The following is a 27,621-nucleotide window of genomic DNA, read 5'->3' on the forward strand; positions in this document are numbered from 1 at the left end:
ATGGAGCCCCCAACCTGATCTCACAGAAAGGCCCCTTAAGTTAAGGAAAAGGTCGTGGGGGGGGCTTACGTTTCCATGACACACGGGACAACAACGGGATGGTTGGGTTTAGGAAACGTGACACGCGGGACACAATCCTCAGTCTCCTGGGGGAAAGTCCTGTGCTGTGTGACCCATCCTCCCCCCCAACCAGCCTCCCTACGTGGAGTTTCAGCCTTTCCTACTACTCTCTACCGCAGTCGCTCTTAATTAGGGTTGGGTACCGAAACTCGGTGCCAATAGGGAACCGGTGCCGACGTAAACGGTAGTAACGAGACCGAATAAGAACGAAAGTTTCGGTGCCTCATTTCGGTGCTTGACTTTACAATACACCTGACAGCATGTAACGTTAGCTACCTTTAGCTAGCAGCTGGATTAAACAGCGGTAAAATGCTGACAGCTAACGTTAAACAGTGTAAAGTGTGACTGGATTTCACTGTGGAGGACTTCAACAGGATGTAACAGTCTGCTCTGCAGGCGCCAGCCAGCTGCGCGCCGTGTCTAATTCATAGATATACAGTAGTATATTGTAGTACTGGTAGTACTATGTTTATATGGTCGGAATTAAACAACACAGACGGTCGCGTTCACTTGCAGCTGCCTTTGTCGGATTAAACAACACAGACGGTGCATTCACTTAAAACAGGTTGCCTCGTGGTTGCATTCACAGTAATTGTAAAATACCCTTTTCCCATCTGGGGTTCAACAGCAATTTACTGGTGAAATAAGTTATTGTTATTGTTATAGTTATTACATTATTATTAAATCTTTAATTTTGACCATGGCCTTAGCAATAAAACAAGCACTGACTGTTGTTTACTACCCTTATTTTTTCTTCTTCTTTTTTTTTTAACTTTATTGAAAAGTACCGGTTCAGGCACCGTTTTAAATTATCGATTTAAGCGCCGAAAAAATCAACCACTCTTAATGCTACGTCATCTTCTCATTGACTTTACATTGGCGTTGTTTTTCGTGGTGGCCGCCACGTAATGAGCTGTTAACAGTTCGTGATCATTTGACGGGATTCTGTGAGACCAGGCTGGAGCCCTGCAAGGTCACAGCGAGATGTTTTCAGGGGACTACTTTTGCGTTACCCCACAATAAGTTTTGCGTTACATAACAATAAGGGTAACACTTTATTAGAAGGGGTGTGCATAAGACTGACATGACACCTGTCAGGAACATGAAGGAGTCATTTTGAGTGATCATGACTGTTGTCATTAAGGGTCATTGGGTAAATTATGACACTTTTAATGCAACGGTAGCATTGTCCGAGATGTCTTTGTCATGACAACTTGACTTTAACCTAGACAACATAACCATGACAGTCATGTCATAAATATGTCATGACAGGCCCAACTATCAAACTTTAATAATCTATATATCATCACTCGACTGTGTTGAGTGACAGTCGAGACTGTGTTTTTAAAGCTGCTCTGATTCTCTCATCAAGACTCCATTTAGTTTCTGTTCATTTCTGAGACTGAAGACGAACAAGAACGGATTCTCTAATCTGATAAACTAATCTGTTACTGCACGTCACTCACACACACACACACACACACACACCCACATACCACACACACCAGACACCCGGACCCACACACCACACACCGACACCCACACACACACACAACGCACACACACCACACGGACACAGACACGCACACACACACACGACACACACACCTTCACCGACACACACACACCGCAGACCGCACACACACACAGACGCACACGACACACAGATACACACACGGACACACACGCACACTAGACACACACACAGACACACACATACGCACACACACACACACAGACCACAGACACAGACGCACACAGACGCACACAGACACACGCACACACAGACAACGCACACAGACACGCATGCCACACACACCGAACCTGGATTTACACACACACAGACACACGCACGCACACACACAGACACACACAGACACACACGCACACACACGCACGGACACAGACGCATACACACACACAGACACACGCACACACACGCACAGAAACACGCACACACACACACACGGACAGACACACACGCACGCAGACCCACACAGACCGACACACACACACACACACACAGACACACAGACGCAGACCTGCACACACAGACACCGGACACACACGCACACACACACACAGACGCATACCGCACGCACGCACGGACACTTACGCACCCGGACTGCACACACGCACACCGGACACACCTTCACGCACGCACACACGCACAGACACGGACACAGACGCACGGACACCACACGGACACCGCACGCATACACACACACACGGACTTCAGGCTACACACGCACGCACGCACGCACACACACACACAGACACGCACACACAACACACAGACACGGACACACGCACAGACGCACACACGCACGCACACACACGCACGGACGCACGCACACACACGCACACGCACACACGCACACGCACGGACGCACGCACGGACACACACGCACGGAACCGCACACCGGACATACCTGACACGCACGCACACACACACACGCACGCACGGACACACACACACGGACACGCACACAGACCGCACGCACACACGGACACACAGGGGACGCACACACGGACCGCACACGCACACGGACGCACGCACGCACCGACGCACCCGGACGCACGGACCACACACACGCACACACGCACAGACGCACGCACGCACGCACGCACGGACCACACACGACGCACACACGGACGCACACACACACGCACGCACGCACACGCAGACCACACGGACACACACGCACGCACACACACACGGACACACACACACACGCACGCACGCACGGATACACGCACGCACGCACGCGGACGCACGACACACACAGACCGCACACACAGACACGCAACTTACGCACGGACGCACGTACTAACCATCTCCAATGGGATCAGCCCGATTGAAAAGTGTCTGAACGGGATTTCACGGTCCGGTGACTGACCGCGCATACCACATCCTCATTGACCTGATTTATCTGACCCTGACCCCACCCATACCCACACACGCACACACACGCACACCCGCACACACACACGGTTAAGAAACAAACGGGTCGTCTACTTCCTTCCACACCTACCTTTCCCTCCTCCACTTCCCACACCTGACTTCTCCATTCCTTCTCATCACTTCTCCTCTACTTTACCTTCCTTCCACTGCAGAGCCCCTGGCTTCTTCCCCTTCATTCTGACCTTTACTCTTCATTACTCTCTCATTTCCTTTCGGATATGATTTTACTTCTATACCTTTTATTTCTTCTCTTTTAATGATTTACTTCGATTTTCCATACTTTTATTTCTTTATTTTCATTCTCTTTCATTTTCTATTTATTCCCATTTCACTGCATTTCATTGCATACTTTATCTTTAATTTCCCTTCTCTTTCCACACTCTGCCTCTTCATTCTTTGATTACCTTTCCTTCTCCCATCTTCGACTTTCCTTCTTAATGGTAATTTCTTCCTCTTCTCTTCTTTACTTCTCTCTTCTATCTTTACTTCTCCCACTCTTCTTCTATCTTTTACTTTTCCATTCTCTTCTATCTTTCCATTTTATCTCTTTTAATTTCCTTCTTATTGCATTACTCTCTCTCTCAAAATGATCTTACTTCTGATTATGATTCCTACTTCATCTTTACTTCTCTTCTCGACGATTTCTCTCTTTCTGAGATCTGATTTCTCCTCTTCACCTTTATCTTAATTTCCTTCATTTCTCATACTTCTTCATTGAGATTCTCACTTCTTCTATCTTTACTTCCTTCTCCATTCTTTCTTCTATCTTATTTCTCTTCGGTTTTATTTTCTATTCTCTTCTATTTTACTTTTCTTATCTTTATTTTTCATTTGATTATTCTTCTGATCTTTGACTCCTTCATCTCACTCCTCCATCACATCTCACTCCTCCATCATCTCACTCCTCCATCTCACTCCTTCATCTCACTCCTCCATCACATTTCACTCCTCCATCACTCCTCCATCACATCTCACTCCTCCATCTCACTCCTCCATCTCACTCCTCCATCACATCTCACTCCTTCATCTCACTCCTCTGTCACATTTCACTCCTCCATCTCACTCCTCCATCACACTCGTCCATCACATGTCCTCCATCACATCTCTCCTCCATCACACTCCATCTCACTCCTCCATCACATCTCACTCCTCCATCTCACTCCTCCATCACACTCCTCCATCACATCTCACTCCTCCATCACATCTCACTCCTCCATCTCACTCCTCCATCACATCTCACTCCTCCATCTCACTCCATCACATCTCACTCACTCTTTGATAGTTCTGATTATTTAATAAAGTTCTGATTATTTAATAAACAGTTCTGATTATTTAATAAAGATTTTAATCTGAAAAAAAACCCTCCATCACATCTCACTCCTCCACCACACTCCTCCATCACATGTCACTCCTCCATTTCACTCCTCCATCACATCTCACTCCTCCATCTCACTCCTTCATCTCACTCCATCATATCTCACTCACTCTTTGATTTAGGGGCAACAGTTCTGATTATTTAATAAAGATTTTAATCTGAAAAAACAAAATTTTGATCTTGAACTTTAAAAAACAACTGAAACAGTAAAAATAATAATAATAATAATAATAATAACAATAATAATGATGATGATGATGATGATGACAATAATATTAATAATAATCATGATTATGATGATAATAATAATAACAATAATCATGATGTAGTGTTAATTTCGTCAGACGAGACAAGACTAAATATGTTCGTCAACGACCTTTTTTTCCATGACTAAGACGAGACAATGACGAGACTAAATTAACATGCATTATTGTTGACGAAAAAAGACGAGACTAAAATGTTTTGCATAAAATAAAAACTAAGATAAAATCTCTCTTCATTTTCGTCTACAATCGTCTCTACTTTTTCATCATGAGATAGAATATTTAGCTATTACCGAGCCCCGGTGCCCTAACGACCGTTATCTACCGGACCGAATAGCAACGCAGATTTAGATTTTGATTTCTCTCTGATGCTCCTAAACGGACGTTAGAGTCAACCGAAACATCGCTGCACGGGGCGCTAGTTAACACTACACTTGGCAGCAGGTAACGTTAGCATACCGTTAGCTAGCAGTTGGAGTAAACACGGTTACAATGCTGACAGCTAAACGGTGTAAAGGTTTGTCTCTATTTCCAACACGAGACGTACGACAGTCTGCAGCTGCAGTTGTCTGAAAAACAACACATATCATCATATTCACTTGAAATACGCCTCGCCAGCTTCGTGCTGCATTTATTTTATTGTAAATTATCCTTTCCCCATGCAGTGGTTGTTTTTGTCGTTTACTGGTGAAATAAGGAAGAGGCTCAATATTTATATAACTTTATATAATTTATTTATTTTTATAACTATTTGACTGAAATGGTTATCAGAAATAATTTATTTAAAAAAAAGACAAAAATGTTTTGACTAAAACTTGACTAAAATGACGAGACAAAAATGTTGGCACAAGATTAAGACAAACTTAACACTATCATGATGATGATGATGATGATAATAATAATCATGATGATGATGATGATGATGATGATGATGATAATAATAATAATAATAATAACAATAATAATGATGATGATGATAATAATAACTAATGATGATGATGATGATGATGATGATGATAATAATAATAATAATAATAGTAGTAATAATAATAAGACCTTTAAAATCAACATGTTTATAAAAGTGATAGATTAATTTAAATTACATTTAACCTGAAGAACCTGTTTTCTATCTTTAGTGTTAAAAATTGTTATCATTTAGAAAGTTTAAGATCAAAGTTACGTTTTTGATAAAAAAAACTCTTCTCACTTTGTTCCCACACAAAAACAACAGACAGACTGTAAATATATAGTATTCTTTGTACTCTGTGTGTAGTATATAGTATTCTCTGTACTCTATGTGTAATATATAGTATTCTCTGTACTCTGTGTGTAATATATAGTATTATTTGTACTCTCTGTGTAATATATAGTATTCCCTGTGCTCTGTATTGCAGTTTTACGCCCCCTGGTGTACGGTGTGTGAACAGCTGGATCCCATTTGGCATCAGATCGGATCAGAACTCAAAAGTCTCGGCTCGCCAGTCAACGTCGGCAAATCAGACGCCATGGAGAACAGCGGTCAGGAACTGTCAAAATAAAAGCATCTACATACAACTGTCAAAATAAAAGCATCTACATACAACTGTCAAAATAAAAGCATCAACAGACAACTGTCAAAATAATAGCATCTACGTACAACTGTCAGAATAAAAGCATCAACATACTACTGTCAAAATAAAAGCATCAACGTACAACTGTCAGAATAAAAGCATCAACATACTAGTGTCAAAATAAAAGCATCAACATACAACTGTCAGAATAAAAGCATCAACATATAACTGTCAAAATAAAAGCATCTACGTACAACTGTCAGAATAAAAGTATAAAAAATGGAAACGTGAAGAGTTCAGAGCTGATGTTTTTTCTTTCTGCAGATTTGTCCAAAGAGTTCAAGGTCCGAAGTGTTCCCACCATCATCATGTGAGTCCAAACTGTTCGTAACAAAGTTCTTCTAAAGATCATCGGACTGTACACATCTGGATTATTGATTATTAATGTCTGCACTAAGCTGATCATGTTTATTTTGTTGAGATGGGTTAGGGTTCGACAAAACAACAAAAATCGACTTTGAAAAACTACGACAAAACAATGACAGAAAAGATAATTGACGGATAGGCATAACTTTGGGTTCATTATGGAGGAGGGGGGGAGGGGTTTACGTTAGGTTAGGGGAAACGTCGAAGAAAAGTGACAAAAACCTCAAAAAACGACAATGTCAAAAGGTGACGGCTTGTGATCACCCAGTGGATATGACACGTGCCTTTGGTGTGGGAGATCTGGGTTAGATTCCCACTGCGGTACATCAACCTATGTGTCCCTGAGCAAGACACTTAAACCCTAGTTGCTCCAGAGGCGTGTTACTTCTGACATACACTCACCTAAAGGATTATTAGGAACACCCTACTAACACCATGTTTAACCCCCTTTCGCCTTCAGAACTGCCTTAATTATTCGTGGCATTGATCCAACAAGGTGCTGGAAGCATTCTGTAGAAATGTCGGCCCATATTGAGAGGAGAGGGTCTGACAGTTGATGGAGATTTGGGGGATGCACATCCAGGGCACCAAGCTCCCGTTCCACCACATCCCAAAGATGTTCTTTTGGGTTGAGATCTGGTGACTGTGGGGGCCAGTTTAGTAAAGTGAACTCATCGTCATGTTCAAGAAACCAATCTGAAATGATTCAAGCTTTGTGCCATGGTGCATTATCCTGCTGGAAGTAGCCATCAGAGGATGGTCCATGGTGGTCATAAAGGGATGGACATGGTCAGAAACAATGCTCAGGTAGGCTGTGGCATTTAAACGATGCCCAGTTGGTACTAAGGGGCCTAAAATGTGCCAAGAAAACATCCCCCACACCATTACACCACCAGCAGCCTGCCCAGTGGTAACAAGGCATGATGGATCCATGTTCTCATTCTGCTTACGCCAAATTCTGACTCTACCATCTGAATGTCTCAACAGAAATTGAGACTCATCAGACCAGACATTTTTACAGTCTTCAACTGTCCAATTTTGTTGTGCTCGTGCAAATTGTAGCCTCATTTTCCTATTGTTAGTGGAGATGAATGGTACCCGGGGGGGTCTTCTGCTGGTGTAGCCCATCCGCCTCAAGGTTGTTCGTGTTGTGGCTTCACAAATGCTTTGCTTCATACCTCGGTTGTAACGAGTAGTTATTTGAGTCAAAGTTGATCTTCTATCAGCTGGAATCAGTCGGCCCATTCTCCTCTGACCTCTAGCATCAACAAGGCATGTTCACCTCCCAGGACTGAAGCATCCTGGATGTTTTTCCTTTTTCAGACCATTCTTTGTAAACCCTAGAAATGGTTGTGCGTGAAAATCCCAGTAACTGAGCAGACCAGCCCGTCTGGCACCAACAACCATGCCACGCTCAGAGTTGCTTAGATCACCTTTCTTTCCCATTCTGACATTCAGTTTGGAGTTCAGGAGATTGTCTAGACCTGGACCGGGGGTGATCCAGGTCTAGACAATGCACTGAATCCTCCTAAATGCATTGAAGCAGCTGCAATGTGATTGGTTGATTAGATAATCGCATTAACGAGAAATCTTACAGGTGCTCCTTTAGGGTGAGTGTATATAGCAAATCTAAGTCGCTTTGGATAAAAAATAAATAAAAAGGGTCAGCTAAATGACATGTAATGTAAAAACAAATCTCGGAAAAAAGCCAAATTCTTTTTTTCTAAAAACACCCTCAAAAAGACAACAAAAACCTCAACAAAATTGTCAACAAAAAATCCCTAAAAAGCAACCAAGGTGCGCCCGGATGTAGAGGATGACTCCTTGATGCAGCGGCCACAGGTTCGACTCCGACCTGTGGCCCTTTACTGCATGTCATTCCCCCCTCTCTCCCCTTTCATGACTTCAGCTGTCCTGTCAATAAAGGCTTAAAATGCCCAAAAAATTATCTTAATTGTAGTTCCAATGAGACAACCTGTAGGGGGACCGAAGAGGGAACAGTTACATAGTACGCCTTTAAAGAAGACGGTGGTTAGTAGTTGGTTAATATTAGGGATGCACCGAATCCAGGTTCATTCACAGTTCATCTCCAAAGGGGCATTGCCAACGGACGCTGCTCATGCCTCTGGTCACATTGGATAGTCCTTCAACCAATCAGAGCAACAATCTGGGTGACGCTGCGCTTCGGTGGCCGTCATGTTGAATGTTAACAAAAAGCTGCTCGCCGTCGCTGCGCTATCGTCATCGTGTAAAGCCCTCCTCAACGGTTGTGATTGGTGTAGAGCCCTCCTCAACGGTTGTGATTGGTGTAAAGCCCTCCTCAACGGTTGTGATTGGTGTAGAGCCCTCCTCAACGGTTGTGATTGGTGTAAAGCCCTCCTCAACGGTTGTGATTGGTGTAAAGCCCGCCTCAACGGTTGTGATTGGTGTAGAGCCCGCCTCAACGGTTGTGATTGGTGTAAAGCCCGCCTCAACGGTTGTGATTGGTGTAAAGCCCGCCTCAACGGTTGTGATTGGTGTAAAGCCCGCCTCAACGGTTGTGATTGGTGCCTCGATTTTGGGGACATTGGAAATGGGCTTGAATGGGCTCTTCTCCAGACTGACTTGCAGAGCAAATCTCAAATTTGCCAGAAGTTTGTCAGGGTTTACCCAGGCTAGTCGTCTTAACAAGCCGTGCATGTAATCCACCTTCATCAGGCTGAAGAACTGTCTGGTAAACAGCCACCGGTTGAGATGTAAACTTCTCTCCGTGTTCTTCAGCGTAAACACACAAAAGTTATTTTATTTGAACATCTGTTCTGCTGTTTTCAGGTTGAAGAAAGATGTGAAGTATAATTATTCAGGACCCAAAACCAAAGATGGAATCATGGAGTTTGCTGATCGAGTCTCAGGGTGAGTAAACATTTACAGTTACAGTAGCTTCACTTACGCTGTAAGATGTTGAGTGTTTAAATGTATTCATCTAATAACAAATAACAACGTGATGACATATAAACTACAGACTGTACACAGACAACAGCCAGAAACAAGTTGAGGTCTGTTTTAACGTCCACAGTGTTAGCATGGTTAGCATCGCAACCTGCAAGAATTCAGATAGAATGCAGCTTTGAGGAGATTCAGCATTGGCATTAACTTCTCAGACCTGGAAGCTCCGTCCGTTATTTTTATTTTTACAGTCTGTGTTTCAACATGCAGTGAGACCTCTGTGTGACCTCCATGTGACCTCTGTGTGACCTCTGTGTTTCATGTCGTTCAGGCCGTTGGTTCGACATCTGAGTAGCGTGCACCTGTTCCAACATGTGATGAGTCGCCACGATGTCATGATGGTTTACGTTGGAGCCACATCACCGCTGAAGGTACACACACGCACGCACGCACAGACACACACATACAAATACACACACATGCACGCACACACACACACACACACACACACACACACAAACACACACTGGCTCTCCTCAGGGCTGTGTCCTGTCCCCATTGCTGTACATTCTTTACACCAATGACTGTAGAAGCCAGCATGAGAACAGGCACATTCTGAAGTTTTCTGATGACACGGTCATCATTAGCTTGCTCCATAAAGATGAATCTGAGCATGGGCCAGTGGTGGATGAGTTTGTCCAATGGTGTGATGAGGCTTTTTCCAATTAAATGCCACAAAAACCAAGGATATGGTCATTGATTTTAGGAAAGTATCCCTCCCACCATCTCAGACGTAGTATCTGGGAACAGTCATCGATAAAAACCTGAAGTTTGATGTGAATTGTGATGCAGTCTGTAAGAAAGGACAGCAACGTTTGTACTTCCTAAGGAAGTTAAACCCTTTTAATGTAGATAGGAAAATGATGTCCTTATTTTATAAATCTTTTATCGAATCAGTTCTTACGTTTGCCATGATTGCTTGGCACGGTAACCTGAACATCAGGGACAAAAACCACCTCAGCCATATTGTAAAGGTGGCTGGCAAGGTGACAGGTTTCCCACAGTCCCCCTTGATGGTTATCTTTGACCAGCAAGTTCTTCGCAAGGCCCGGTCTATATTAGACTGTACAGACCCCACCCTTCACTCTGAGTTCGTAATACTCCCCTCAGGTCGCAGATTTAGAGTACCCCGGTTAAAGACCAATAGGAGTAAAAACTCCTTTGTCCCATGTGCAATAACTCGGCTTCATTTGCACATGTAATGTTGTTTTGTTTTTAGAGATTGTTCCAGTGGCGATGAATGGTGTTGTGTGTATTACACACAGGAAACCTTTTTTGTATTGTTGCCTTGTTTATTTGTATGTTGCTTGAATGTGTTTCTTTTTTATCTTTCACTCCTGACTGCATATCAAGTTTCCCATTTAGGATAATAAAGTGACTTAACTGAACACACACGCACACACACACACACACACACACACACACAGACTGCTGACCTCTGATGTGTTTTCAGGGAAACTTCACATCGGTAGCCGAGACGCTGATCGTTCACACCTTCTTCTTCTCTGCTTCCAGAGACGTGCTGCCCAAGGTCAGTGATGCCCAGCCAGCGGTTCTTAAAAACCTAAATATGATTTGATTTGGAGTACATATTGTGGCGAGCTGTGTGGAAGGATTGACTCAGGAGTCAGAGTTACTAATTTCCAAGCTATTTTATTGACACTGCCCTGAGGCAATCCCCCAACCCAACAAATGTAGATAAACATGAACACTAAATCAACCACACAACACTAAAACCAGATAACACAACACTTAAACTAGGACAGGACCAGTTCAGAACATGTTCCCATGATGCACTGCTTCAGTTCAGAACATGTTCCCATGATGCACTGCTTCAGTTCAGAGCATGTTCCCATGATGCTTTGCACTGCTTCAGTTCAGAACATGGTCCCATGATGCACTGCTTCAGTTCAGAACATGGTCCCATGATGCACGGCTTCAGTTCTGAACATGGTCCCATGATGCTTTGCACTGCTTCAGTTCAGAACATGTTCCCATGATGCACTGCTTCAGTTCAGAACATATTCCCATGATGCTTTGCACTGCTTCAGTTCAGAACATGTTCCCATGATGCTTTGCACTGCTTCAGTTCAGAACATGTTCCCATGATGCTTTGCACTGCTTCAGTTCAGAACAGTCAACGCAACGGTGTCCTACCGGCCGTTACATCATCACCTGTAACACCTGAACACTACATGTCGTAGTTACATCATCACCTGTAACACCTGAACACTACATGTTGTAGTTACATCATCACCTGTAACACCTGAACACTACATGTCGTAGTTACATCATCACCTGTAACACCTGAACACTACATGTTGTAGTTACATCATCACCTGTAACACCTGAACACTACATGTCGTAGTTACATCATCACCTGTAACACCTGAACACTACATGTTGCGGTTATGTTAGAGCGTGAAAACTGATTAACAAGCAAGCACAGAAGTTTAGCTAAAAGTAATGACTAAACAGTTCACATATTTAGCTAAATTATTTGAGAAACGGTTAAAGTAGCTAACAGTTGAAATAGTTACCTAAAGTAATGCCTTAAATCAACGTTAATGGATTAATGGTTGAAACATTTAACTTCTCTCCAAGTAGAAGTAGCCTAGAAGGCTTGTAGCAGTTTGATTTCTGACCAAATTCAATCAGTGCCTGAAAGTATCTAAATTCAGTACCGAGCCCTATTAAAGATATATTTGATAATCAAAGGGAAGTCCCTCCCACCACCAAAATCTGAAACATGGACTTCTTCTATTTCTGTTCTACAGTCACACAGACCTTCACTGGGGAAACCTTCAGTTCACCCCCAGTTTCAAAGAATGGAAACATCTTCTCAGTGAAAGTGTGTGTGAAGGTGTGTATGTGTGTGTTAGTATCAGGATCAGAGAAGGACAGATTTCCTCTGTTCCAGTCCAGAGTCACTCTGATCCTCTGGAGCTGCTTATTCACCAGGAAATCAGTGTCTGGACCTGATGGAGACAATGCTCTAGATAAAACAGCTAAACTGAACCCTATTCTCCATAATCCAGAGCATATGTCTCCCTTCCTCTGAACAGACTCTGCTAACACACCCAGTGACCAGAATGTATGGTCTCCAACCTCGACAACCCAGCTGTGAGTCCCTGAGTTAAAGCCCTCAGAGCCCAGGACAGAGAGGGAGCATAATGAATCAATCCTCTCTGGATTATCAGGAAGCTGCTGTAGCTCTCCTCCTAGTCTCACACTGGTCAGATCTTCAGACAGGATGAGATATGGATGAGCAGTGTTTGGGTCCAGAACCAGAGGAGTGTAGGAGACCATGTCCTTCATCTTGTTCCAGATGTTGAAGCTCAGGTTGCCCAGGTGTTTGGCCTCGTCTATCAGAGCTCCTGAGAGCAGCTGTGGATCCTCCAGCAGGGGGCGCTGCTGGACTCTTTCCACTGCAGCCTTGTAGTTGATCAGGAATGAGACATCTTCAGCTCTCAGCTGCTCCTCTGTGGCTCTGACTGTGTCTGAAAGAGCTGCTATCTCTGTGCCCAGAGCCTTCATCTTCTCCTTCATCCTCTGACTCTTCTGCTCCTCTTCCTCCCTCAGTGCAGCCATCCTGGCCTCCTCTTCCTCTTCTAGAAACTGGTGAAGCTTCTTAAACTGATCCTTAATCTGGGTCTCTGTGCGTCGGGCCTGGACCTTCATGTGTTCTGCAGTATGATCAAACTTCACTTTAAGTTGTTCAAAAACCTTTAACTTCTCCTTTAAGGGCTCCAGAGTTTCCTGAAGTTTCTTCTTGTGTTGTCGTGCAGCTTCATCGATGGGTCTGATTCTGTGTTTGGAGTGTTTTTCTGAATCTCTGCAGACGACACACACTGGCTGCTGATGGTCCAGACAGAAGAGTTTGAGTTTCTCAGAGTGCAGACTGCAGAGAGCCTCTGAAACTCTCTGATCTCTCTCCTGTAGGAAACTCTCACACAGGTTTTTTAACCTCCGGTTTAAAGGGGGTTCAAACAAAGATCTTTCCTTACAAACTGGACAGTCTCTTATCGGTCTATCTGTCCACCAGCTCTGCAGACAGTCTCTACAGAAGCTGTGGCTACATGACAGGATGACAGGATCTTTAAAGACTTCATGGCAGACAGGACAGCAGAGATCTTCCTCTAATCTGGAAGCCATTTAGTCTCTGAGTGAAGCAGAAAACACAGCAGGCAGACAGCTCAGACACTCCCTGTTCCCTCAAACTTACTTTCACTTTGAGTCTTTGTTGTTGTAAATCACTTGAAGTGGTAGTGTACCAATGTTCCCAATATTCCTTTTTGTAAATGTCCTCTCATAGTGGAAGTGTTGGTCTGAAGGTAAATCTTACCGTCCGTCTCTCAGTGTGTGTGTCGTCTCAGTGAGGCAGAATAATAACCTGTTTCCTTGTACATATCAGCTGAGTCAGGTGGAGGGCAGAGCTTTGTTATTCAGGTTTATCAGGTTGAGTTTTATTCCACCCTGGTTAATCATTTCATGTGTCCCCATAAGATACTGTAAAGTACTTATGTCTTCGTCATAAGTGTGTAGTTCATTAACACAACAAATGTTGAAGTAAAATCTCAGATAATTAATCTCAGCATGCAAACTAAAAGTGATGTTAAATGTTATAAACATGAAGCTCAGCTGGTATTGTCATGTGATCTGTGGCTGAGACACGCTGCGGGTTGCCTAACTCATTTCCAAACTGAGAATTCTTATGTAGGAGAAAACTAAAACAAGCAGACAAACCTGCACACTCCTTTAAATAAACTCTCCGGTTGTTTGCATTTCTTTAAACCAATCCCAACAGTCTTGGGCGTTGCTGAGCTACAGACGCAGTGACGGTGGCTCTGCTAAATAGTCTCAGGAAGGAATTTGTTTTGGTGGAACATTTACACCCCGATAAAGAAAACTCCTCATCTAATATTAAGCAGGCCTGTCATGTTGCTTGTTGTTGTTTCTCGAGGAGAACAGAGTTTTGCATGATGGAAAATCTGGGGGGGGGGAGGATGTCCCGGCAATTATCCGGTAAATTAGTTGTCGTTGATTCTTTTTTTTCTGCAGTTTTGTTGCTTTTTTGGAAGTTAGTTTTTGACATTTTCCAGAAGTTGTAGTAGTAGATAACTGTATTGCCCCCGTGGGGCAGTTGAGTTTGCGGCACAATCGCACTTCACTTTATAACAAGACATCAGACATATGATACAAACAAATAGTTCTTACATCAGACACCGACAGACATAACATGAAGAATATACATCACACACTACAACACACTTGTAAGTTTTTAGCAGTTTATTATACGGCTGCACAATTAATCGCAATTTTATCAAATTGCAATATGGACTAGTGCAATATCAAAATCGTGGGGGGGGGGGAGGGTGCAATGTTTGTTAAAGGCATAACAAATTTTATCCTACAGACTAAAGAAAAAAATCTTTGTTTTGAAAAAAATCACACTATAATCATTTACATTTTTTTATTTTAATATTTTTCTAGGAAAATAAGAGTAATGATGCAAAAATAAAATTCCCTCCCATATCGGGAATCACATCGCAATTGTAATATCAGTCAAAATAATCGCAATTAAATATTTTCCTCACATCGTGCAGCCCTAATCTATCGACACTTTTTTGTGTGTTTTCTGTGAATACTGATTGTTACACATGTATAACATGCAGTACATTGTGTATTCATGAAGTGAGGTCAGGACTGCGGGGGTCAACGGAGACTTAAGTGAGTCCCTGTGTGTCGTCCTGACAGTTGTGGTGGAAGATTTCTGTCAACAGACTGGGCAATAAAGATGTTTCAAACAGAGACAAGTTGTTCTGTGAGAGTTTGTTCAAATTTATTATTGCTTTCAAGCAAGGAGGTCGAGTTACACAGCACAACGTATCTCAGAGTTTAGTGGAAGAAACCTCAAAGTACCACTCAAAGACAGGAGTATATATATATATATATATATGTATACAGTACAGGCCAAAAGTTTGGACACACCTTCTCATTCAATGCATTTTCTTTATTTTCATGACTATTTACATTGTAGATTCTCACTGAAGGCATCAAAACTATGAATGAACACATATGGAATTATGTACTTAACAAAAAAGTGTGAAATAACTGAAAACATGTCTTATATTTTAGATTCCTCAAAGTAGCCACCCTTTGCTTTTTTGATAGCGCTGCAAACCCTTGGTGTTCTCTCAATGAGCTTCATGAGGTAGACTTCTAACCCCTTATTAATGGGGTTAGAAGTCAGGTTGATACACAGCCAACAGCCCTATTGGACAACTGTTAGAGAAACGAGTGGCCATCATTACTTTAACAAATGAAGGTCAGTCAGTCCGGAAAATTGCGAAAAACTTTGAATGTGTCCCCAAGTGCAGTCGCAAAAACCATCAAGCGCTACAACGAAACTGGCTCACATGAGGACCGCCCCAGGAAAGGAAGACCAAGAGTCACCTCTGCTGCTGAGGATAAGTTAATCCGAGTCACCAGCCTCAGAAATCACAAGTTAACAGCAGCTCAGATTAGAGACCAGATGAATGCCACACAGAGTTCTAGCAGCAACACATCTCTAGAACAACTGTTAAGAGGAGACTGCACGAATCAGGCCTTCATGGTCAAGTAGCTGCTAGGAAACCACTGCTAAGGAGAGGCAACAAGCAGAAGAGATTTGTTTGGGCCAAGTAACACAAGGAATGGACATTAGACCAGTGGAAATCTGTGCTTTGGTCTGATGAGTCCAAATTTGCAATCTTTGGTTCCAACCGCCGTGTCTTTGTGCGACGCAGAAAAGGTGAACGGATGGATTCTACATGCCTGGTTCCCACCGTGAAGCATGGAGGAGGAGGTGTGATGGTGTGGGGGGGGCTTTCATGCCTGGTTCCCACCGTGAAGCATGGAGGAGGAGGGGTATGGTTGGTTTGGGGGGCTTTCTGCGTGTTCCCACCCGGTGAAGGAGGAGGTGTGATGGTGGGGGGGGGCTTTGCTGGTGACACTGTTGGGGATTTATTCAAAATTGAAGGCATACTGAACCAGCATGGCTACCACAGCATCCTGCAGCGACATGCCATCCCATCTGGTTTGCGTTTAGTTGGACCATCATTTATTTTTCAACAGGACAATGATCCCAAACACACCTCCAGGCTGTGTAAGGGCTATTTGACCAAGAAGGAGAGGGATGGAGTGCTGCTCCAGATGACCTGGCCTCCACAGTCACCGTACCTGAACCCAATCAAGATGGTTTGGGGTGAGCTGGTCCACAGAGTGAAGGCAAAAGGGCCAACAAGTGCTAAGCATCTCTGGGAACTCCTTCAAGACTGTTGGAAAACCATTTCAGGTGACTACCTCTTGAAGCTCATCAAGAGAATGCCAAGAGTGTGCAAAGCAGTAATCAGAGCAAAGGGTGGCTACTTTGAAGAAACTAGAATATAAGACATGTTTTCAGTTATTTCACACTTTTATGTTAAGTACATAATTCCATATGTGTTCATTCATAGTTTTGATGCCTTCAGTGAGAATCTACAATGTAAATAGTCATGAAAATAAAGGAAACACATTGAATGAGAAGGTGTGTCCAAACTTTTGTCCTGTACTGTATATATATATATTGCAGAGGAACAGCATCCTGTTGCAACAGGATGAAATCAGGAAATATCTCGCTGTAGCAGAATAAAACAATAAGACATCAGGACACATCTGGGCGCACGTGTCTGGGAGTCACTTCTCTCATGCAGTAATTTTTCATCGATGTCGGCAACATAACTTTTCTGTCCAGACTAGGGGTCTTCAACAGGGGGTCCGTGACCCCTAGGAGGTCCTCAGAGTAAGTGCAGGGGGGCCGCCATATTATGTCTAAAAAAATTTTGAAAGTTTCTTTTTTCAAAAATTCTAATATGTCTGAAAATGTACAATAATATGAATTCAACCTATTATTAGGAAATATAATTTGGCCTATTTGTGAAAAGAAAACCATTTAATTTACACATTGAAGATAAGCTTGATATAGGTAGCCATACAGTTAGGCTTAAGAATTCACTGTGCCTTCCACATATATGTTTACCATTAAAATATGATGTTTAAATAATATATATCTATTCATTTTCATCCATACGGCCCAGTTTAACATGCAACTCAATGTTATACAATATATGTACAGTAGTAGGGGGTCCCTACTCCGTCTCTCTTTCAGCTAAGGGGTCCTTGGTCTAAAAAACGTTGAAGACCCCTGGTCTAGACTGAAAATTCCCCTTATACTCTACTCAACATGACCTTTCTGTCTGAACTAAACCATCCCATTACACCCTGTGATGTGTCTCTGTCTCCAGGAGGTGTCTCTGCCCTCTCTGCCGGCCGTGGTGATCTTTAAAGATGGAACCTACTTCACCTTCAACGGTAAGAGACAGGAAACTGACCTCTGACCACATTTAAATAGTCCTGAACTTGTTTTTGTCCAGTGTCCGTGTTTTCATCTTAACCTTTGACCCTCTCAAGGCTGATTTATGCTTCTGCATCACCGCGAACGTGACTGTGATTGGTCAACTGGTCCTGTGTGACTGTGATTGGTCAGCTGGTCCTGTGTGACTGTGATTGGTCAACTGGTCCTGTGTGACTGTGATTGGTCAGCTGGTCCTGTGTGACTGTGATTGGTCAGCTGGTCCTGTGTGACTGTGATTGGTCAACGGGTCCTGTGTGACTGTGATTGGTCAACTGGTCATGTGTGACTGTGATTGGTCAACTGGTCCTGTGTGACTGTGATTGGTCAGCTGGTCCTGTGTGACTGTGATTGGTCAGCTGGTCCTGTGTGACTGTGATTGGTCAACTGGTCCTGTGTGACTGTGATTGGTCAGCTGGTCCTGTGTGACGGTGATTGGTCAGCTGTTTGGTTACAATGATGGGGTTATTTGTTTGTAAAGTGTCTATATGTCAGTAACGTTTTCAAATTAGTACTTTGTGGGCAGTAGTGCTAAAGTTAGCTTGCTAACATAACATAAACTGGCTGGCAGACACCTTGCAGATACCCTCAGACTTATCGCCCCCTAGTGGTGTGGAGGTGAAATGCACCGCGATGCAAAGCAACCCCGACGCAGAACTCCCAAAGGGTCAGGACGCCGTAGGAGCTACGGGGTAGATGCAGAAGCATAAAACAGCCTTTAGTCTGTGTTTCACTTTTGCAAAGTTTCCACCTAGAAATGTCTTTTCAGACGTTTACCTGCCGGTAAATCTCTGCTGGATGACTGGGGTTGGGCATCGTTTGGATTTTAACGATTCTGATTCCAATTCAGATTCTTCCTTCTGATTCCGGTTCTCATCGATTCTTGATTCTGATTCTTTGAGGGTGGAGTTGAAACGGGTCACATGCTTATTTCACAAATAAGAGGAACGTTATATTTTTATTCAAAGTTGGGTTGCAGTTTGACGGGGCTTTTTCAACATAAAATAAAGCCCCACTAGAGCACCGCTTACTGGGCTCCGTGGCTGCAACACAACAAGAGCCTGGTCGCTATGGAAACCCAAAGTTGTGCATGTTAAATTTGGAACCCGTGATCAGATTTGAAACCAAATCCTCCAAACGATTCCAATAAAGAAACGATGCCGATGGAATCGTAATTTTTTAAACGATTCCAAGTAGGAATCGGTTCTCGATGCCCAACCCTATGGATGACGCGCTCCGGAAGGGTTGAAAATCGTTAACTTTCCCTCTTTAGCGTTTAGCTAGAGGACAACAGGAGGGCTAATGAATGTGATTGTGTTTCAGAGGAACGTGATGGCGATCTGAAGTCGTGGATTAACAGAGAGCGTTTCCCAAACTACAGCCAGATCGACGGCTACACTCTGTACTCCATGGGGGAGTCAGGTAACGTTAGCTCATCTTTTATATGAACACCTGAGATCTTGACCATGGGGGACTCAGGTAACGTTAGCTCAGCTTTTATATGAACACCTGAGATCTTGACCATGGGGGAGTCAGGTAACGTTAGCTCAGCTTTGATATGCTTTAGCTTTAGTTTTTCTACTCCAACAAAAGTACATCTATTTGGCATAGGGCATTAGCCATTTATAACTGCAGAGTCTGTCCACCAGAGGGCGCTCTACACTCATGTTTAACCCTTTAAGTTTCAGATCTTAAGTTTGTATTTTTATACATTTTATTTATGAGAACTAAGATATTTTGATGTTCTGTTGTGACAATAAAATAAACAAGTTTATTTTTAAACTGCATTATCATATTATTTAAGTGAGGACTCATAAATAACTAATGTTAGGGAAATCTGTTTATGTTTTGTTACACGTTTCTGGATTTTTAAAAATTATATATCAGCTGATATATCAGATTATCGGAATTTCATTTTTTATCAATTTTCATGCTAAGCCAATCAGAGACAGAGTAGACCGGCTCATTAAGAATACCAGGCTAAGCCAATCAGAGGCAGAGTAGGCCGGCTCATTAAGGATACCAGGCTAAGCCAATCAGAGGCAGAGTAGACCAGCTCATTAAGAATACCAGGCTAAGCCAATCAGAGGCAGAGTAGGCGGGCTCATTCCTGATTGGTTGATGTGAGTCTCTGTGAGCAGGTAAACTGGTGGTGTTGGCGGTGGGGGAGGAGAAGAGCCTGAGCGCGGACAGTCTCAGGTAAGACTCCAACATAAACACTGTGACATCATCTGACGTCAGACCTTCCTGTGTGTGTGATGTGTTTCCTGTTTCCTGTTTCCTGTTCAGGTATAAAAGTCTGGTGGAGAAAGTTTCTACGGACTACAAAGAAATCTACAGCAGGTCAGAGTCTCTCAGGACCCAAAAACATTCAGAAAGACTCAATAAAGAGACGCTAAATAACACTAACTGTCTGTCTGTCTGCCTGTCTGTCTCTCTCTCTCTCTTTCTGTCTGTCTGTCTGTCTGTCTCCAGAAACTTTTACTTTGGTTTCATTAAGGGCAGTGAATACCTCGATGGACTTGTGATGGGGTGAGTTTTCAGGATTAAACCTGCAGCCCCCAACCTATAATTATTATACACATGTAGAGCTCGCAGTATTGGATACTGAGCATGTACAGCCCCCCACTCTGATATCTCTCCATTAGTACATGTAGAGGTACTGAGCATGTGCAGCCCCCCCACTCTGATATCTCTCCATTAGTACATGTAGAGGTACTGAGCATGTGCAGCCCCCCCACTCTGATATCTCTCCATTAGTACATGTAGAGGTACTGAGCATGTGCCCCCCCACTCTGATATCTCTCCATTAGTACATGTAGAGGTACTGAGCATGTGCAGCCCCCCCACTCTGATATCTCTCCATTAGTACATGTAGAGGTACTGAGCATGGCCCCCCACTCTGATATCTCTCCATTAGTACATGTAGAGGTACTGAGCATGGCCCCCCCACTCTGAAATCTCTCCATTAGTACATGTAGAGGTACTGAGCATGGCCCCCCCACTCTGAAATCTCTCCATTAGTACATGTAGAGGTACTGAGCATGGCCCCCACTCTGAAATCTCTCCATTAGTACATGTAGAGTGTACTGAGCATGGCCCCCCACTCTGAAATCTCTCCATTAGTACATGTAGAGGTACTGAGCATGGCCCCCCACTCTGATCTGTGCCCCCAACCCTGACCTGTGCCCTCCTGAATGTGTGTTGCAGAGAGCTCTCCGTGCCGACCTTCATCGTGGTCAATCTTTCCAATGACGGCTTCTTCCTGCCGCCCGGCGCCATGGAGACGGAGCGCCACCTGCTGGACTTCCTGAACGGAGTTCTGGACGGCAGCATCCAGGTAGACCACCTGATGTAGACTCATCTGGTCCATGTAGACCACCTGGTCCAGGTAGACCACCTGATCCAGGTAGACCACCTGATCTAGACTCATCTGGTCCATGTAGACCACCTGGTCCAGACCACCGGGTCCAGGTAGACCACCTGATCTAGACTCATCTGGTCCAGGTAGACCACCTGATCTAGACTCACCTGATTCAGGTAGACCACCTGGTCCAGGTAGACCACCTGTTCCAGGTATACCACCTGATCTAGACTCACCTGATCCAGGTAGACCACCTGGTCCAGACCACCTGGTCCAGTTAGACCACCTGATCTAGACTCACCCCTCCAGGTAGACCACCTGGTCTAGACTCACCTGATCCAGGTAGACCACCTGATTCAGGTAGACTCACCTAGTCCAGGTAGACCACCTGATCTAGACTCACCTGATCCAGGTAGACCACCTGATCTAGGTAGACCACCTGGTCCAGGTAGACCACCTGATCTAGACTCACCTGATCCAGGTAGACCACCTGATCCAGGTAGACCACCTGGTCCAGACCACCTGGTCCAGGTAGACCACCTGATCTAGACTCACCCCTCCAGGTAGACCACCTGGTATAGACTCACCTGATCCAGGTAGACCACCTGATTCAGGTAGACTCACCTAGTCCAGGTAGACCACCTGATCTAGACTCACCTGATCTAGGTAGACCACCTGGTCCAGGTAGACCACCTGATCTAGACTCACCTGATCCAGGTAGACCATCTGATCCAGATAGACCACCTGGTCCAGGTATACCACCTGATCTAGACTCACCTGATCCAGGTAGACCACCTGATCCAGGTAGACCACCTGGTCCAGGTAGACCACCTGGTCCAGACTGATCCAGACTCTGTTTGTCCCCCCAGGATCAGGGAGGAAACAGTATCGACCAGCGAGCCCAACGCATCTTTTATAACATCAAAGTCACACTTAAGGTTAGTCATCACTCCTGTTTCCTGTTTCCAGCTTCCTGTTTCCTGCTTCCTGCTTCCTGTTTTCTGTTTACTGCTTCCTGTTTCCTGCTTCCTGTTTCCTGTTTCCTGTTTCCTGTTTCCTGTTTCATGTTTCATTTTTCCTGTTTCCTGTTTTTCTTGTCATCACTCCTGTTTCCTGTTTCCAGCTTCCTGTTTCCTGCTTCCTGTTTCCTGTTTTCTGTTTTCTGTTTTCTGTTTACTGCTTCCTGCTTCCTGTTTCCTGTTTCCTGTTTCCTGTTTCCTGTTTCCTGCTTCAAGTTTCATGCATGTTTCCTGTTTCCTGTTTCCTGTTTCATGTTTCCATGTTTCCTGCTTCCTGTTTCCTGTTTCCTGTTTCATGTTTCATTTTTCCTGTTTCCTGTTTCCTGTTTCCTGTTTCCTGCTTCATGTTTCCTGTTTCCTGTTTCCTGTTTCATCTTTCCTGCTTCCTGTTTCCTGTTTCCTGTTTCCTGTTTCCTGTTTCCTGTTTCCCTGTCTCCATGCAGCTTTTTTCAATGTTTTGTTTTTGTTTTGTCGCCTTTTGACGTTTTTCTTGAAATTTTCCAGCTTTTTTTATGTGATGATGCCTGCACAGTATGTCTCTGTCTGTCTCTCTCTCTCTCTCTGTCTCTCTCTCTCTCTCTCTCTCTCTCTCTCTCTCTCTCTCTCTCTCTCTCTCTTTTTCAGCTTTTTTTCTGTCTCTCTCTGTCTCTCTCTCTCTCTCTCTCTCTCTCTCTCTCTCTCTCTCTCTCTCTCTCTCTCTTCTCTCTCTCTCTGTCTTCTGTCTCTCTCTCTCTCTGTCTCTCTCTCTCTCTCTCTCTCTCTCTCTGTCTCTCTCTCTCTGTCTCTCTCTCTCTCTCTCTCTCTCTCTCTGTCTCTATCCATCCATCCATACAGCCAGCCTTCATTAAGTCTCTCTCTCTCTGTCTCTCTCTCTCTCTCTCTCTCTCTCTCTCTCTCTCTCTCTCTCCATCCCTCCATCCAGCCAGCCTTCATTAAGTCTCTCTCTCTCTGTCTCTCTCTCTCTCTCTCTCTCTCTCTCTCCATCCCTCCATCCAGCCGGCCTTCATTAAGTCCCCGGTGTACTGCTGCCTCCTCCTCATCACTCCGTTCCTGGTCGTGGCCATCCTGATCTATCTCTGCCGGAAGAAAGTTCCCGCCGCCGCCGCCGCCGATGACGACGTCTTGCTGCTGGCTCCGTCGCTACGGCAACGCAGGAAACTGACGGACAAGAAGTCAGAGTGATGGAGAAGAACAGGAAGATAACGTCCCAACACACTGTCTGTCTGTCTGTGTGTGTGTCTGTCTGTCTGTCTGTCTGTGTGTGTGTGTGTCTGTGTGTCTGTGTGTCTGTGTCTGTGTGTCAGTCAGTCTGTCTGTCTGTCTGTCTGTGTGTCTGTGTGTGTGTCTGTCGGTCTGTCTGTCTGTGTGTCTGTCTGTGTGTGTGTGTGTGTGTGTGTGTGTGTGTGTGTGTGTGTGTGTGTGTGTGTGTGTGTGTGTGTGTGTCTGTCTGTTTGTCTGTCTGTCCGTCTGTCTATCTGTCTGTCTGTGTGTGTGTGTGTGTCTGTCTGTGTGTCTGCCTGTCTGCCTGTCTGCCTGTCTGCCTGTCTGCCTGTCTGTGTGTGTGTCTGTCTGTCTGTGTGTCTGTGTGTGTGTGTGTGTGTGTGTGTCTGTTTGTCTGTCTGTCTGTCTGTCTGTCTGCCTGTCTGCCTGTCTGTGTGTCTGCCTGTCTGCCTGTCTGTTTGTCTGTCTCTGACCTGTCTGTCTGTCTGTCTGTCTGTGTGTGTGTGTGTCTGTCTGTGTGTCTGTCTGTGTGTCTGCCTGTCTGCCTCTGACCTGTCTGTCTGTCTCTGACCTGTCTGTCTGTCTCTGACCTGTCTGTCTGTCTCTGACCTGAGGAATAAAGCTGTTCTAAAGACGATTGTCAGCGTTATTATTAAAGTTATATTTATGATGTTTAAAGTTCAGACTGAAAGATACAAACTCAAATCAAATGTAATGCAAGATTATTATGTTTTGTGTATTTGTGCAACATGTCTGCAGTTACAGCAACGTTACAAAGTACAAATACTTCGTTACTGTACTTAAGTAGAATACTCATGTACCTGTATACATTACTTTATTTATTATTCTAAGGTTTTGCCTCGTGCATCAAACTGGTTAAAGGTGCCCTGCCACACGTATTTAAAGGTGCCCTGCCACACGTATTTAAAGGTGCCCTGCCACACGTATTTAAAGGTGCCCTGCCACACGTGTTTAAAGGTGCCCTGCCACACGTATTTAAAGGTGCCCTGCCACACGTGTTTAAAGGTGCCCTGCCACACGTATTTAAAGGTGCCCTGCCACACGTATTTAAAGGTGCCCTGCCACACGTATTTAAAGGTGCCCTGCCACACGTATTTAAAGGTGCCCTGCCACACGTATTTAAAGGTGCCCTGCCACACGTATTTAAAGGTGCCCTGCCACACGCTGTTTAAAGGTGCCCTGCCACGCGTATTTAAAGGTGCCCTGCCACACGTATTTAAAGGTGCCTGCGCCACCGCACGTATTTAAAGGTGCCCTGCCACACGTATTTAAAGGTGCCCTGCCACACGTATTTAAAGGTGCCCTGCCACACGTATTTAAAGGTGCCCTGCCACACGCGGTTTAAAGGTGCCCTGCCACTCGTATTTAAAGGTGCCCTGCCACACGTGTTTAAAGGTGCCCTGCCACCACGATTTAAAGGTGCCCTGCCACACGCGGTTTAAGGGTGCCCTGCCACAGCGTGTTTAAAGGTGCCCTGCCACACGTATTTAAAGGTGCCCTGCCACGCGTGTTTAAAGGTGCCCTGGCACACGCGTTTAAAGGTGCCCTGCCAACGTGTTTAAAGGTGCCCTGCCACACGTATTTAAAGGTGCCCTGCCACGGTATTTAAAGGTGCCCTGCCACACGTATTTAAAGGTGCCCTGCCACACGTATTTAAAGGTGCCCTGCCACCGTATTTAAAGGTGCCCTGCCACACGTATTTAAAGGTGCCCTGCCACACGTATTTAAAGGTGCCCTGCCACACGTATTTAAAGGTGCCCTGCCACTGTATTTAAAGGTGCCCTGCCACACGTATTTAAAGGTGCCCTGCCACACGTATTTTAAAGGTCCCTGCCACACACGGTTTAAAGGTGCCCTGCCACACGCGGTTTAAAGGTGCCCTGCCACACGTATTTAAAGGTGCCCTGCCACACGTATTTAAAGGTGCCCTGCCACACGATTAGTTAAAGGGCCCTGCCACGTATTTAAAGGTGCCCTGCCACACGTATTTAAAGGTGCCCTGCCACACGTATTTAAAGGTGCCCTGCCACACGTATTTAAAGGTGCCCTGCCACACGTGTTTAAAGGTGCCCTGCCACACGTATTTAAAGGTGCCCTGCCACACGTATTTAAAGGTGCCCTGCCACACGCGGTTTAAAGGTGCCCTGCCAAACGTGATTTAAAGGGCCCTGCCACACGGGTTTAAAGGTGCCCTGCCACACGTATTTAAAGGTGCCCTGCCACACGTGTTTAAAGGTGCCCTGCCACACGCGTGTTTAAAGGTGCCCTGCCACACGTATTTAAAGGTGCCCTGCCACACGTATTTAAAGGTGCCCTGCCACACGTATTTAAAGGTGCCCTGCCACACGTATTTAGATTGGACAGATAGTCTATAGCTAGCTGTCTGGATTTACCCTGCAGAGATCTGAGGAGCAGTTACAATGCACATCATTAAAGCAATTTCTTATTCCTTTGAACAAATTGCAATTGATAATGTACAAGTGTCAGCTTTTTTCCACATTTTCAATTGCTCATGTCATGTTGATCAAAATATAGTAGATGGTTCTCTGTTGAATAGTCTCACCCCTCCAAACATCTAGGCCTTAGTTCATAGCATAAGCCATTACATGCAAAATTGTTGAACTATTTGCCATAAACTGTCAAGCATAGTTCTACACATTTCTATTAGACCTTTTGTACAAAAACGGGAACTGATGAATCGTGCAGGTGAAATTGACCCTTACTGATGAATAGGGGTGGGTATCGTTTTTTTTTTTTTCGATTCCGGTGCTAAATCGATACTTTTAAAACGGTGCCGGTGCCTAAACGGTGCCTGAACCGGTACTTTTCAATAAAGTTAAAAAAAAAGAAGAAGAAAAAAAATAAGGGTAGTAAACAACAGTCAGTGACTTGTTTATTGCTAAGGCCATGGTCAACATTAAAGATTTAATAATAATGTAATAACTATAACAATAACAATAACTTATTTCACCAGTAAATTGCTGTTGAACCCCAGATGGGAAAAGGGTATTTTACAATTACTGTGAATGCACCACGAGGCTACCTGTTTTAAGTGAATGCACCGTCTGTGTTGTTTAATTCCGACCATATAAACATAGTACTACTAGTACTACTAGTACTACTACTGTATATCTATGAATTGCGACGACGACAGCAGCTGCTGCGCTGCAGAGCAGACTGTTACATCCTGTTGAAGTCCTCCACAGTGAAATCCAGTCACACTTTACACTGTTTAACGTTAGCTGTCAGCATTTTACCGCTGTTTAATCCAGCTGCTAGCTAAAGGTAGGCTAACGTTACATGCTGTCAGGTGTATTGTAAAGTCAAGCACCGAAATGAGGCACCGAAACTTTCGTTCTTATTCGGTCTCGTTACTACCGTTTACGTCGGCACCGGTTCCTTATTGGCACCGAGTTTCGGTACCCAACCCTACTGATGGAGGAATGTAAAGTGTTAGTTCAACCAATAATCAACCAGTTGTCAAAATTGTTCAAAAGTGCATCTCATGAACATTCAGTTGGCAAGCATATATAGACAGACCTCAACACAGAGTTGCAGGGTCAACAGCCAAGAGGAGGAAGAAGAGGAGCAAGGATGCGTGGTGGAAGGCAAAACAGAGGAAGAGGCAGAAGAGGACATAGGCGCATATCTGATGACATAAGGGCCACTACTGTAGACCATGTTGTCAATCATGGCCTTACAGTGGCTGAGGCGGGTCGAAGGGTGCAGCCCAATATTGGGAGATCAACCGTGTCACCAATAGTTCAAACGTTTCGAAGAGAGAACCGGTATGTCCACCAATGTACAGTGCACTGTTACTGTATATAAGCAGTATACTGTATACTTCCTACAATGCTTTATATTACAGTAGTCCACTTGTA

At 44.4% G+C, this 27,621-nt stretch overlaps 2 protein-coding genes across 6 annotated transcripts; one reads left to right on the top strand and one right to left on the bottom strand.

The window, feature by feature from the left end:
* Positions 1-1,246: 1,246 nt before the first annotated feature.
* Positions 1,247-23,820, top strand: LOC120568483 (protein disulfide-isomerase TMX3-like). The gene is made up of 14 exons (XM_039816046.1): positions 1,247-1,273; positions 6,118-6,241; positions 6,598-6,643; positions 9,511-9,591; positions 9,956-10,055; positions 11,138-11,215; positions 18,009-18,075; positions 19,439-19,537; positions 20,257-20,314; positions 20,405-20,458; positions 20,591-20,647; positions 21,326-21,455; positions 22,349-22,417; positions 23,495-23,820. The coding sequence occupies exons 1-14, from the start codon at positions 1,247-1,249 to the stop codon at positions 23,678-23,680; spliced, it is 1,176 nt and encodes a 391-aa protein (XP_039671980.1). The 3' UTR covers positions 23,681-23,820.
* Positions 11,318-14,081, bottom strand: LOC120567934 (nuclear factor 7, brain-like). Of its 5 annotated transcripts, none has more exons than XM_039815035.1 (2): positions 12,074-14,081; positions 11,318-11,991 (listed from the first exon to the last, which is right to left on the bottom strand). In XM_039815035.1, exon 1 carries the CDS (start codon positions 13,837-13,839, stop codon positions 12,445-12,447), a length of 1,395 nt encoding a protein of 464 aa, XP_039670969.1. In that variant the 5' UTR covers positions 13,840-14,081; the 3' UTR covers positions 11,318-11,991; positions 12,074-12,444. The 5 variants fall into 5 exon arrangements, with proteins under 5 accessions (XP_039670969.1, XP_039670973.1, XP_039670972.1 ...); XM_039815039.1 differs by having other exon boundaries at positions 11,318-11,859; positions 11,983-14,081; XM_039815038.1 differs by having other exon boundaries at positions 11,318-11,859; positions 11,942-14,081.
* Positions 23,821-27,621: the final 3,801 nt, after the last annotated feature.

The sequence above is a fragment of the Perca fluviatilis genome, chromosome 11 (assembly GCF_010015445.1).
Source record: "Perca fluviatilis chromosome 11, GENO_Pfluv_1.0, whole genome shotgun sequence".
NCBI classification, from domain to species: domain Eukaryota; kingdom Metazoa; phylum Chordata; class Actinopteri; order Perciformes; family Percidae; genus Perca; species Perca fluviatilis.